A 14,687-nucleotide genomic window follows, 5' to 3' on the forward strand; every position below is an offset into this window, starting at 1 on the left:
TTGACTAACAGATAAAAGTTTGTGGGTAAGACTTGGAATTAAAAGACAATTTTTTAAATGGATTTCTGATGTAATATCTACATCTCCGGCCTGAGTAATTGGAATAAACTCCCCATTTGCAGTTTGGATCTTAGTACGGGTAGTTGATGTGGAGGAAAGAAAATCGGATGGGTCGTATGACATAGTGTCCGTGGCCCCACAGTCAAAAATCCAATCGGACTTATTGCACATGAGACCCATACTTTGTTTTTCCTTGGGTTTTTTGTATAATTGGGCTTCTAATTTTTTGGGCTTTTGATTAACAAGGGCTAAAGGGTCTGATTATTTTAGGGCTTCTTGTTTTCCCTCATTTTTATTTCTGGAGGACGGCTCCTCTAGAATTTTCTCTCTTCTTCTTCCCGTCTATTCCTCTGTCTCCATCCATGGTTCACCAGAAACTTTGGTGAACCCATCCTTGCCACTCGTACCTGTTCGCCTGTCGGTAACACTGGTTGACGAAGCCTCGCTGGTACCTGTTCGCCTGTTGGTGACAGTGGTTGACGAAGCCTCGCTGGTCGGTTCTCCTTCTCCGATGGCGGCGTTAGCCTTGCCGCCGGTCTTTGTTACCTTGGTGGCGGCTTTACGCTGTCTCAGGTCCTCCCACCATTCCGGGTAGCCGATGAGCTTAAAACATCCTTCCTTGGTGTGTTTGGTTCCTCCGCAGTGGCTGCATTTGAGGTGAGTTTTGTCCTCTCGCCGGAATGATGAATCTGACCGGCTAAATGAAGAATCTGACCGGCGTTGAGTGACAAGACCACTTCCGATCTCTGAGGGACCTCGTTCCAGTGATGAGTTGCCGGTCATTATGCCACGACGAGCAATTTCTCGTCTGATGGTGGCATATGCGGCATCAATGGTTGGAAGGGGATCTAAATTCAGGATGTCTCGCTTTTCTTTGTCAAGTGAATCATTCACACCAGCCAGAAACTGGTACAGCCTTTGTCGTTGTATAAATGAGTTGAACAGTGTGATGTCTTCTGCGCATTTCATTGGGTTCGGCATTCGTCTATCGATTTCTTTCCAGAGGGTATTTAATTTGCTGAAATACACCTCTATCGTGTCTATCCCTTGTTTCATAGAGGTTGCCTTTGTGTTCAGATCATAGATCTGCAATTCATCTCTGCCGCTACTGAGTAGAGTTTCGATGCCTTTCCATAAATCTCGGGCAGTTTTGTAGTCCAAGAACTGATTCACGAGATCTCCGTCAATATTCTCGATGATCCATGAAATGACCATCGAATCTTTTTGAGCCCATTGCTGGTATTCTGGATCGTCTGGTGAAATGGGGTTGACGATGATGTGATTGAGTCTTCCCCGGCCACCAATTGCTATCTGCATCAGTTTACACCATTTGGTGTAATTGGTGAAGTTCAATTTTTCCGCGACTCGCACTGTTTGTGAAGTCCCTGGTTCGATGTTGGTTGAATTTTTGTTGAGTGTTTGGAACATTTGAAACAGTTGTTGCATATGTTCCATAGAAATAAGCTGGTTTGGATTTTCCGGTGGGTTTTCCGATGGGTCTTCCATTTCGGTAGATCCCGGTAGATGATGAGTACGAAAAACCGTCGAAGATCGACCTTACGGCTCTGATACCATGTTAAAAATACGTAAATAAAGAGAATAGTTTTTGGTTAATTTTCTGTGTATTGCTTTTGTGAAAATACTATTACATTTATACAGGTAAGATGGAAAGAAATACGGAACCAGATAAGGAAAATGGTTGTACAGAATATATTACTAACATAATTAGTCTATTTTGTTCCTATAATTATTTTGCTAAATATGGATATTTTCTACAGTAAAATGTGAATTTTTTTTTAAAAAATAAACTCGCTACCTAGGCAGCGATTTATAATTTTTTTAATTCTTTTTTTAGTTAAGGGCAACGATTTTCAAAAAAAAAAAAATTATTTTTTTTGAAAATGTGGAAGTCGCTGCCCAAGCAGCAATATCCATATTAAAAAAAATAATTTAAATCGCTGCTTTAAATTTTTTTTTGGAAATAGCTGTCTGGGCAGCGACTTCCACATTTTCAATTTTTTTTTAAATCGCTGCCTAGGTAGCGATTTTTCTTATTTAAAAAAATAATAATAAAATTTTAAAAAATTATAAATAGCTGCCTAGCGATTTCATTTTTTTTAAAAAAAATCACATTTTGCAAAATAGCTGTCTCTGCAGCGATTTTACTTTTTTCGATGGAGTAAATCACTGTTAATGCAATAATTTTACTATTTTAATTAATATAAAATTTTATATATCATTTTGAAATTTTTATCGATATTTTGTATCATTTAGAAAGGCTCCGAACTCCTTTTTCTTACATTAGCTTTGTCCGTTACACACTTCTTCATCGGTTTATTTTATCTTGGATAAAGAAAAAACAAAGTTAGGCTTTAATATTACATTTAGTCAACTATTTTATTTTCTTTATTAATCTTTTAAGGGTTTTAAAGTAAATGAAATCCTTTTTTTTAACTTTACCCTTGACAGCTAATAAATTTCTATAAAGAAGAAAATCCACTACTTAGAAACTATTGCGTCAATAGATATAATTTCATTTATGTATTACTGAAAAACTAATCCTTTGTGGAAATTTCGTAAGTTAGTGATACACTTCCTTAATTAATAGTAGTAGTTCTGTTTTTTATTCATTTGTCTCAATTTAGAATCCTATTTACTTTGAATAGAGTAGATTAAGCTAGAATTGAAACGTGATTAAATTGAAATGGTCCAAAGCATAAATATTAATACTAATAGAATGTTGAAGGAAGTTACCTCAACTTATTTCTCTTGGGAAATTAAAGAAGCACGATTTGCGGACAATTTAAAATTAAAAAAGGCTCTATATTATTTTAAAAGTTGGGTCAAAATTATAATTATATAAATTAAAAGATTATGTGATTTTTAACTTCTTTCTTTTTAACCTTTCCTAGGAGTTTTCATCTCTTTTGCTCTTTTGGTGACTCGAATAAAATGAATTTAGTGATAGAGACTTTAGTTAAGTTTACGTGTGTCTATGGAATTAAGGTCATAGAAGACACAAACTACTTATGCATTTTCCCTTAAAATATTCATTCAACTCTATTTTAGTCGTTATTTTGACTTTTTCTATTCATTAAAAAGAAAATACAAGGTAATAATGTACTAAATTATTCCTATTTAATTAAACTAGATTGTTTCCTAGTACAATTAATCATATAATTGAACACAGCTGCTAATCTAATCTTGAATTATTAAGATAATAATTATTTTGGAATACTATTTTTTGATTTAAAATGATACGATAAGTACTGAAAACATGAGGATCAGTTCATTGTGAAATAATTAAATGTACTTCTGTTTAGAAAATGAAGTCAATATATCTACTCCCTCCATTTTAATTTCATTGTTTTGTTAAAATAATTTTTATAAATATGTTAAACATACTAAAATGTTATTCAATTTCTAAATTTAAATATATTAGAATTAAAATTTTAAAATTATCAAGAAAATAAAGGCAAAAACAAAAAAAATGGAATTTTTTTTGCGGTGCATACATTTTCTTTTTTTGATGAAAATAAAATTTCAAGTGGACTACAAAATAGGTTGTCTTCAACACGACAACGTGCCGTTCCCCTCAAAAGCTGCTCTCTTACGTACTTATATTTATTAACCTCAATGTTAAATTTTATTTATCCCACTACCTATCTCTTACTTAATAGTATGGTCCACAAAACTACAATTTTCTAAATAAAATTTTAGCCTTTTTTATAGACTAAAAATAAAATACATGCAAGAATTGTACTGTAAAATGTAAAATATAATTCTTCCAAAACAAAAATATAAAAAAAAAATCTAAGAAAAGAGGATCCCCATTATCCATGTATAGTAAATCATTTTCCACATATGCCAAATTAATTATTTTACCATATTTTACGTTGTTCCAATAACTTATTTTCCTTGTACGATCTTTTCTTTAATAAAAGTAAATCATTATTCCAAATGTTCACCATTTCATATTTTTCTGATATAGATAATAAGTAATTGCTCACCAAAACTTAAGAATATATTTATTTACTTCTTTTTATTTTTAGTTATTTCATTTCTGTTTGGTATTGAATTGTAATATGCTATAATCTTCTTACCATTTATATGTACCCTCAATAATTATATTTACAGGAAGATATTTTCTTATTCCAAATATAAAATAATCTTATCTTGATTTATGCAAATACATTTATTAAGATACCATAATATTTGAGCATTTTAATAATCATACCTAAATTAGTGAATCAACAAATTGAGGGAAGGTATTAAAACTTTTCTTTGTTTAAACAATTGGACACGGTTAATTTAGAAGTTAAGAAAGGACCAAGAAAAAAAATAAAAATTAGTGGACTACTATTTTTAACTTATGATTATTTTTATAAAAATTGTTTCTATATTTGTAGAATATTGTAGAGAAGTCAAATTAAATTGAAGGTGTAATTAATAATATAATGCTGTCATTTCCATATAATGTATATGGAGAAAAGAAAAAAGAGGTCTATTTCCAAAATCTTTAAAGTGGGACACCACTCGAGAAACTTGCTATAAATATCCTTAACTTTCTTTTAAGATCCAAAAATCTATACTTCTCCTTTTCCCCAAATTTACTCTTCTCCACCGTTCCCACACACTCGCTTTTGCTTCATTTCGCCGTTTCTGTTACCGTTAATCATCGTGATCGGATTTTTTTACACACTTTTCCGGCCGGATTGTTGAAGTTACAATGGTCGACGTAGACCGGAGGATGACCGGGTTGAATCCGGCTCACTTAGCCGGACTCCGCCGTCTCTCTGCAAGAGCCGCCGCTTCTTCTCCGTCGACTCCGATGCCTCCTCGGAATAGTCTCCTTTCGTTCTCCTTTCTTGCTGATAAAGTTATATCTCATCTAAAGAGCTCTGGTATTCAGGTTCAGGCCGGGTTGTCGGATGTGGAATTCGCTAGAGCTGAAGCAGAGTTTGGGTTTGCTTTTCCACCTGACTTAAAAGCTGTTCTCTCCGCCGGCTTACCCATCGGACCTGGTTTTCCTGACTGGCGCTCTACTGGTCCGGCTCGGTTCCAGCTTCGTGCTTCGATTGACTTACCCATCGCTGCAATTTCATTCCATATAGCTCGTAATGCTTTGTGGTCTAAGTCATGGGGTCCTAGGCCATGTGACCCAGAAAAGGCAATTAAAATAGCAAGAAATGCTCTCAAAAGAGCTCCACTTCTTATACCCATTTTCAACCATTGTTACATTCCTTGTAATCCTTGTTTAGCAGGTAACCCAATTTTCTACGTGGACGAAAATAGGATTTTCTGCTGCGGATTTGATCTATCCGACTTCTTTGATCGTGAATCATCTTTGTTCCAAAGTTCAGATCCTCAGATTCTTTCAAAACAGCGCTCTTTAAGTGAAAAATCCGCTGGTTCATCATCCACTTTCTCAAGGAGGAGTCTCGATACACTCTCCGGTGGTCGGACGCCGCGTTGGGTAGAGTTCTGGAGCGATGCTGCCGTAGATCGAAGGCGGAGGAACTCAAATTCGTCATCGTCATGTTCAACCTCACCGGAAAGGTACTTTGAAATGCCCAAGTCCAAAATGCCTAATTGGGTCGACGAGTACGTAGATAATATCGGGTCGGTTTTAAAAGAAGGCGGGTGGGCTGAATCGGATGTGAAGGAAATTGTACAAGTTACAGCTTCTGGATTCTTCGAAGGTGAAATGATATTGTTAGATAATCAAGCGGTTATGGATGCTCTTCTTGTGAAAGCGGATCGGTTCTCTGATTCGCTCCGTAAAGCCGGGTGGAGCTCCGAAGAAGTTTCTTACGCACTGGGTTTTGATTATCGACCGGAGAAGGAGAAGAAACCGGCTAAGAAGCTTTCACCGGAGTTAGCGGAAAGAATCGGGAAATTGGCTGAGTCGGTAACCCGTTCACGGTCATCCTCATAGAATTGGTTAACCGGCTACCGGCAAACATCGAGATTCCTTTTTTCATGTTCTTTTTTAGATTTTCGAAACCTCGGGTTTGGTATATGCCTCTTTTTTGGTACAATTGATATTCAGACGCAAAAAAGAAGAGAAACAAATACGCGTTGATGTATTATTATTAAAAAAGTACAAAGAATTTGAAATATGGAAAAAATCAGAAGAAATTGTATTAAGTTCTCTGTTTTTCCGTATTTGGAATATAAAAACTTGTTGGTAAAAATGTTAAATGTTAGACAGCTACAGGTGTTCTGGTAAATAAAACTTTATAATAATAAAATGTAGTGGGTAAGGATTAAGGTGGCACAGGTTTCGAATAGGGGTAATGCACGTGTGTGCCTTTCTGAAGAAAAAGAGACGTTGCTTTAGGCCCCTCCCTTGCGAAAACTTAGCATCGTAATTGCTCTATCTTAATTTATTTATCGTAATTTTCATTTTTTATTTGATTTTTATCAGAAAATATTAATTTTTGAATTGTTTGTAGCTAAGGAAATACTATGAATCAAATCAACGGCCTATGATAGAAGTTTGAGTTATTTAGAGTAGAGAGGGGTGGGGGCGTGGGACAGTGCATTGCTTTCGAGGTAAGCGATAGCCAGCCCACGGCGTCGTTTGGATAATTGTCAGTGTAATAAATGAGTATGCTCGTGCTGTTTGGCAAATTGTGCGGAGAAATATGTTTGGTTTTGGCAGGAAATTCAGTAAATAAATTTCTGCTTTTATTTCAGTTTTTCTCCTTCCACATTTAGCCCTTTTTCGGGATGCACAAAAGCCTATACATAAATTTAGAGTTTCAAAAAATAAGTGAATTATAAACATCTTTCTATTTGGATTTTTTAAAAACTCATACGAGTGTCTAATTATTCAGCAATGGTCAGTTGATGTACACATAAATTAATTTAACGTAAATTAATTTAACGCGGGCTAAGTCCGCGTACGTGCGGAAGGAAGTAGCAAGTGAAAGGGAATGAGTATTCTTTTGAGGCAGAGTAGAGTGTCTTTTGAGTTTAGAGAGTGGGAAAAGGATAGATAGCAATGTGTATAATACTCGAAAACTTTATACATATATTTTCTACTTTGGAATTTGGGAAGTGTTTTTGTATGAATTGAATATAATAGGGGCAGAGGAAGGCTGACACTTGAAAAACATCTCCTAGTTTGGCTTTTAAGAGACACAACAACAAGGTGCTACTTTGCTTTTGAAACCTTCAATTATTCCGGCTCTCTCTTTCTTCCTTTTTCCCTTTTTTTCTATTGCTTGGTTTCTTCATTTTTAGTTGTAGTGTTGGAAGGTCTCTCTTTGTTCCAATTACCAAATAGATATAGTGTTTACTTGTACTAATATTAAATTAGCCTTGTTTACACTTTGTCTTTTTTATACTTAAAACTCATTATCCAAGTCAAAGTGATGAGATTTTAACAAGAGATTGCTTGCTTGGTTTCCACGGACTAATTAGTCAACTTGTCTTTTACTAATTAAAATATTTATATGAATTATGTCCACCACCATCTTTCCCATGACAGATCTACTTTCTTTGATACGTTTGTTGTCATAGAAATGACTTGTCTTAAATTTAGAAAGTTTATAAATTACGTAGATTTTTGAATATATATGATGTGACACCTTTATGTTCCTATTTCTTATCCTTACAAAAATTATTTTGATATTATTGTCTACCACTAAAATCTATTGATCTCAACAATATTGAAAGTGAACCTCGAATAAAGTTAGTGACTAATATTATTAGTAACATATAGTAAAAATGACAATTTCTTTTTACGATAGTAAGTCCATTATTAATGTCCCTTCGAATTTGCTCAATGTCCTTCATAAATGTTCTCAATTGTGACCATGTGACGTTTTGATGATTGACAAATAAACTATAGTTTGTTAAATAAATTCAAGTAACTGATTTAGAAATTGAGATAGAGAAAATTAGCGGTTGCCTCTTTTCTATCGCATTGTGTAGTTGGGAGTGGTTTAACAATAGGTAGAGAACCATGTCAAAAAGAACTTACCAAAAAAATATGTAAAAGAATTTGAATTTTAAACTTCAAATGTTTGAAGACAATAATGCAAAAAGGAAGAAATGTAGAAGACAAGCAAATTCAGTTAAAAAAGTGTAGCTGCACGTGAGTTGGCTTGTAAGATTGATATAATAGGACTAACCGTACGTCTAAAATGGATAGTTTATATAAGTGGTTGTGGTGGGGAAATACTAATGGTGGGGACTTATTTCACGTTCTACATTTGTACAATTTTGTTAGTATTTTCAAATTCAAAATGGTAAAATTTGTGAATGTAATGTACCAAACAATCTGTTTTTTTTATTACAGTTTCAGTGTAACACAATTTCATTTGAAAGGATTCTTTGTACTAGCACAAACATAATTGTCTTTTGTCAGCTGTACGTTACGATCATATATAAATGATATAGAGACAATAGCTTGGTAATTATAATAGTACGCTCATTGGTATAATCTCCTTTCTACGCCAAATTATAATTACAAGACATTCTAATTAGATGCTACAAAACATATTAATTTCCTTTATTAGTTGATTTTTTTGTTGCTATACTTAGCAAGGTACAAACAAATACTAAATAAAGTAAGTTATCTAGTTGTCTCATAATAAGAGTATTTGTCTAACTTGATTTTTAAGGAAATTAGCGGTTTTAGTCCTTATATTAACAAATCCTATTTTTTTGTCTGTGATCGAGCCTAAGAATTTGATAATATGATTTAAATAATCTATGGTGCAATGCTAGCAAAACTTCGATGGATGCAGTAATATACATAGTACCAATAGAAACTAGAAAAAATGATGATGAAATGTGAGTGAAAAGTTGAAACATGACATCTTAGAATGTATAGCTAAGTATTTTTATTTTTCTTTTCTCCAATAGCTGTAGTTAAGCTTTGATAAAGGAATATAAGATGTAGTCAATGCTAAGCTTAACAAAATCAAAGGAACGGCTAAAACTCACCAAAGCATGAAAATTTTAGTAGGGGCCATTTTCCACTTTGAAGCATCCAATATTTACACATTGTAATAGTATATTATTATTGCATTTGGTACTTTATTATCAACCACACCATAACGGCATTCTTTAGGTAGCGCATCAAAAAGATTTGTTAATATTAGGATTATATATCTCTACTAGTCCTTAAATCATTTAAAATGTATTTTCCTTTTTACCCTTCCGTAAGAGTTTTCATCTTTATGTTTTCTGGGTGACTTAAATATATTGTCTTAAAAAAAATGCTTATCATCTGAACAACTTCTCGTTGTCAAATGTAATGATGTTATACAAAACATTTTTTTTTCTAAATGTTTCTATAAGCTTTTATTTGACAAGTGTCATCATCATTTATTCCTTAGGGGAAATGGGCACTCTTTGTTTTCAGGTAGAATTATCAGTGTGTCATTTTATCACGACAAAAAACATAAATAGTGATCATTTACTTGCTTCGAGAGGAAGCCTATTCCAAAAGGCTCCTCAATAATCATTGCTTATATCATGTCATAATAAAAGGAGATGTTCATTAGCTTATAGTAACTTAGAAAAAATCCTCTAAACAATGAAAAATATAACTATTGCTTTCAAAGACATAATATGTGAGACTACTATCATGTACTTGACTAAATTTGAAATTGACTGGTCTTCTAACCAAACAAAAGGAATCCTTTCAAAGACTATAATTAAACGATGAAGAGAAAAATATGACGAGTCAAGTAGGGTAGGAGCCGTTGGTCGCGGGGGTGAGATACACTTGCTTGACCCAATCTAAGTGCGGATTCGCTACCTATTTTCAAATAATTAACTCAAATTATTTATGCACACACAAAGTTTACCTCTATTGTTAAAAATGGAAATTGTATTTATATAGCATGAATTACATAATTGATGTAGTAGTAATTAATTTTGAATTACCCATATCAGAAGAGAAATGTAAATTCTAAACACAAGTACTTTATGTGTCCTGATTTCTAAGTTATTATAATCTATCTATAAACGGAAATTTTGATGGCGAGCCAATTTTTTTAGAGGTATCAATTAATATTTTTGGTTAAAAAATTATATCAGGTAGATTATAAATATTAACTTTTTAATTATATATATACATGAATATTAAATTCACTTACATTCAAATTTTAGGGCGAAAATTACCTCAATTTATTCTTGATGAAATGATTTTTAGTCACACAAATATTTATGACTTATTTTAAAGTCTTAAGTAATGAAATTATCTGCATGCCGAATCAAACTAATTTGAGACAAGAAAAAATAAAACTAAAATGATTTCTTGTTATTTATTCATGAATAAATAGATGTGTTGAATGATTATGAGTAGTAAATGGTGCAACGGTCAGCAACTGAATCTGAAACCGACCGTTGGGTTTCATCACATGTCATAGAATGGTGATCATCATGTGCCATACTGCCTTCTGATGATGTACAACCCCTAACGTGTCTCCCATATTTAATTCAATTCTGGACATGCAATTAATTCAATTGTTAATTATTGTGACAAAACGAGGTTTTCCTCTTTTGACCACCGGATTTTACAAATCTCCTTCACCTGATTTTTACATACTTACTTAGAATAAGAGAGAAGAATATATAAATTCACTTATTTGATGATTTTTTGAATAGTTGGATGGAAGTAGGTGGACTAGATAAAATAGACACAATCTTATCTTTGCCTAGCTCGAATCATAGTCATGCACATGATATTTATTTAGTGGAATTAGCTAAAAAAATACACAAAGAAATTGAACTTCAAAAATATTTTAGTATAATTGTTACTAGTAAAGCTAGTAATTCGATTATATGTGGCGTTGATCTGTTATCATTTCATTTTTACAGTTTTTTTAATCTCTGGGGATAAAATAGTAAGGGAATGGAGCATTAAATGAAATTTGTCTTGATGTCTGAAGAAACGGTGGAGAGTGGCCTCTGTTTGTTTCTTGGTCCGTGAAATGTTTGCAAACAACTTTTCTTTCTTACAAAGTTAGTTATGTTCGTAGTCTGCTGAATAGTACAAATACTAATTAAAGCAAGTGAATCTCTAATAAAATTAATTGACAACTTAACGATATAAAAGCAGAAGGAGATTTATAATATTAAACTTTTAATATGGGCTACACCTCTAATGCCCTCGATAGTATGATGAAATAGATACCAAAAGCTACGTGACCATGCTAAAGAGGCTTGCCCCTTAGTAGTATGATGAAATAAAAAACTTGTTATTTTTAAAACAGTGTGATGAAAAAGAAAATTGAGCTGACTATATTAGAGATATTTTTCGAAAAAATTCTGCAGTTCTGACATGAAGAAATGAAAATTGGGCATATCTTCAAATTTGGAAAATTGAGCACTTCTGTTGTTTTGTGTAGACTACTTGAAGGAACTTTTTTTGCGCTGCGACCGTTCTTCTAAATGTAACAAATATCTTATAGTATAAGAATAATATTGGGAAAAGGGTCTCATATACCCCTCAACTTTGTCATTAAGAGCTGATATACCCCTCGTTATAAAAGTGGCTCATATATATTCTACTTGTAGACAAATGACTCACATATACTCTTTTCCTCTAAAGGAAATTAAAAATAATAATAATTTTAATTTAAATTTTTATTATTTTTTTCTAAAAAATATAATCCCATATGAGTAAATTTAATCCTCGTCAAACATATTTTTTTTGACTTTTTTTTTATTTCAATGACTAATTTATAATTATTATTTTGATAATCAAATTTATTTATGTTTCACTAATATTCTTGTAAAACTTATTGTAGATGACCAAATTTTTTTTCGAATACGAAATTAAATTACAATACACAGAAAAAGAATAGTTTAAATTTTTTTCTTTAAACTAAGGAATGAAAGAAAAAAACAAAATAAGAATAAGAAACTCAAATAATTATAATAAAAGAAGTCAAAAAATAATTTATGTATGAAAAAAATTAAAATATACCTTGAACTTTGATAGAAGAATCATATATACGCCTAAATAATTTTTTTAAAAAAATTAGAAGTAACAAATATAAATTTAAAACTAATTTTTAACTTCCGTTAAATGAAGGGCATATGTGAGCCATTTTGTAACGGTAGGGGTATATGTGAGCCGTTTGTATAACAGTAAAGACATATATGAGCGACTTTTATAAGGAGGGGTATATCAGCTCCAAATGACAAAGTTGAGCGGTATATCAGACCCTTTTTCCAATAATATTTCATAAAATATTTCATTTAAAGTATAGTTACAAATTAATTTTACCAAATCAATCTAACGTCAACATTTTACCATAAATGTTCATTATATTCATTTAATAAGTAAGTCGGATCATTATATTATATCAATAATCTTAACTAATTATTAGAGTTCATATGCTATTAATTATATTACAAAATAAGATATCTGTTTTCGTGGACAAATTAGCAGAAGTAAAATGTAATAACTTCTACTAAATTACTCATTAAAAATTTATTTTTAGCTTTTATTTTACTAATAAAGAAAGATTAAACTCTAATCCAATATGATTTTTACATAAATATGGCAACAATAATAGAAGTATCGCTATAAATACTCGCCCTCTAGTATATTACAAAAAGAATTATTGAATGGATTTTTTTTGGTCTTTCTCATCTTAGAAATCTCGACATTTATACAATGAAAAAGAAGAAAGTGAGAAAAACTAGAAACTCAATTAGAGAAGAGGGGAGAGAATTTTACGTTGTTCATTTTGTATTCCTAACATACTTAGAACAAAACTTTGAATAACTTGGTAAGACATCAAAGTTTAAGAACATTTTCACAACTTAAAAATTAAAACTAGTAGAGAAACACGAAACAGAAACAGATTAGAAAAAAAATATATGAAATATTTTCTTAAAAAAGAATTGTTGTTAATCTGTGTTTAAAGAATCTTACTGATTCCAACAAACTTTGTAGAAACACGAAGTTACGAAGGTTTAATGAACAAGTGAAGAACAAAAGAACAGAAATTATTTCAGAAATCTAAAATTTGTAACACATATCAGAATTTGGAAAAAATGAAAGAAGATCAAGCTCACTGAATGCACATTGTCCCCTTAAGGAAATTATTCTCCTCTAGTATACGAGGTTTGATTTGGAATATGTCCTCCCAGGATAGAATGATCTCAATCACCAGTGTATTGATACCCAAAACGCTGGTGTCAGCGAGCCATTCAACGGCAATAAAGTACACTTAGAATACTAGATTTAGTAGTACAAGAAGAAGTCCAAAAATTCTATTTTTAAAATGAGCGGAAATCCCTCAATTTATAGAAAACAAAGATTAGTGCGAAAATATTCTTATTGTGCCTTACCGGAAATGTCACAAACCTTTGGAAAAGTTATAATCTTTCGAAAAGGTCGTCACCTTTCATAAAAGTCACAATTTTCCATAAAAGTAACAACTTTTCATAAAAATTGCAACTCTTCATTTTCCATTCACTCTTTTTAAAACCCAACATTTTATTTCATGTATTGAGAAATCTGTTACAATATGATGAAGATACAATGCTTTATAGATGGGGAAATCAATTTAGAAGAATCTAGAAGGATCACACCAAAATGACCTGACTAACTAACTCAAAACTAATTATATTGCCAGCTCACACATTTAACTAACCAATTAACTAGCATTTGAATGTAAACAATAAAAACTGATTATACAATAATGCACACTCGAACACACCCCCTTAAGCTGGAGGGTGCATAACATTGAACACATCAAGCTTGGCTAGAAGATGTGAATGTTGAGCTTGACTTAATCCCTTCGTCAGTAGATCTGCAACCTGTTGCCGTGTAGGAACATGAACAGTCTCAACCATGCCTGACTTGATCTTATCTCTTATAAAATGACAATCTATTTCAATGTGCTTGGTTCTCTCATGGAAGACTGAGTTGGTTGATAAATGGATTGTTGATTTACTGTCACTAAAGATGGTAACAAGCATGTGAATTGAGACACCAAGTACTGCGAAAAGGCCTAGCAGCCAAGTGATTTCAGAAACAGCTGAAGCCATGCTTCTATATTCATCTTCAGCTGAACTCCTTGAGACAGTTTGCTGCTTCTTAGATTTCCAAGACACCAATGATTCACCAAACTTGACTACATATCCCGTAATGGACCTTCTTGTATTGGGGCAAGATGTCCAATTAGAGTCACATCAACAGGTGAGCATATTGGCAGGTTTAGCTTGTAGCCAGACCTTTGACCTATTGTGCCTTTCAAATATCTGACTACTTTAGTAACTGACTTCTTGGGAGATTGCATGAATTGGCCAAGAGTTTGAACTGCATAGCTGATGTCAGGTCTTGTAATGGTTGCATAGGTAAGCTTCCCAATCAATCTTTGATAAGGAGAAATGTCATGTAGAACCTCATCTTCAGTATAGCAGTTACTAAGTCATGTTCTACTGAAGTAAGTCTCACGTTGAATTCAATGGGAGTGGTTGTTGGTTTTGCACCAGTAAGCCCTGAATCTGCAATAAGCTCTATAATATACTTCCTTTGAATCAAAACAACACCTTTGGGAGATCTGAGAACCTCAATTCCCAGAAAATGTTTGAGCTCACCCAAATCTTTTAGCTTAAACTCCTTATGCAAACTGTTCTTG

The 14,687-nt window shown here is 32.5% G+C and overlaps 1 protein-coding gene across 1 annotated transcript; it reads left to right on the forward strand.

Moving 5' to 3' along the window:
• The first annotated feature begins 4,646 nt into the window (after positions 1-4,646).
• On the forward strand, positions 4,647-6,270 carry LOC107009107. Its single transcript, XM_015208383.2, has one exon. The coding sequence runs from the start codon at positions 4,790-4,792 to the stop codon at positions 5,996-5,998; it is 1,209 nt and encodes a 402-aa protein (XP_015063869.1). The 5' UTR covers positions 4,647-4,789; the 3' UTR covers positions 5,999-6,270.
• Positions 6,271-14,687: the final 8,417 nt, after the last annotated feature.

The sequence above is a fragment of the Solanum pennellii genome, chromosome 2 (assembly GCF_001406875.1).
Source record: "Solanum pennellii chromosome 2, SPENNV200".
Classification (NCBI taxonomy): Eukaryota; Viridiplantae; Streptophyta; class Magnoliopsida; order Solanales; family Solanaceae; genus Solanum; species Solanum pennellii.

What these genes read in the sequence shown, in the direction of transcription:
- LOC107009107 (XM_015208383.2), top strand. Translation starts at nt 4,790, where the DNA reads ATGGTCGACGTAGACCGGAGGATGACCGGGTTGAATCCGGCTCACTTA.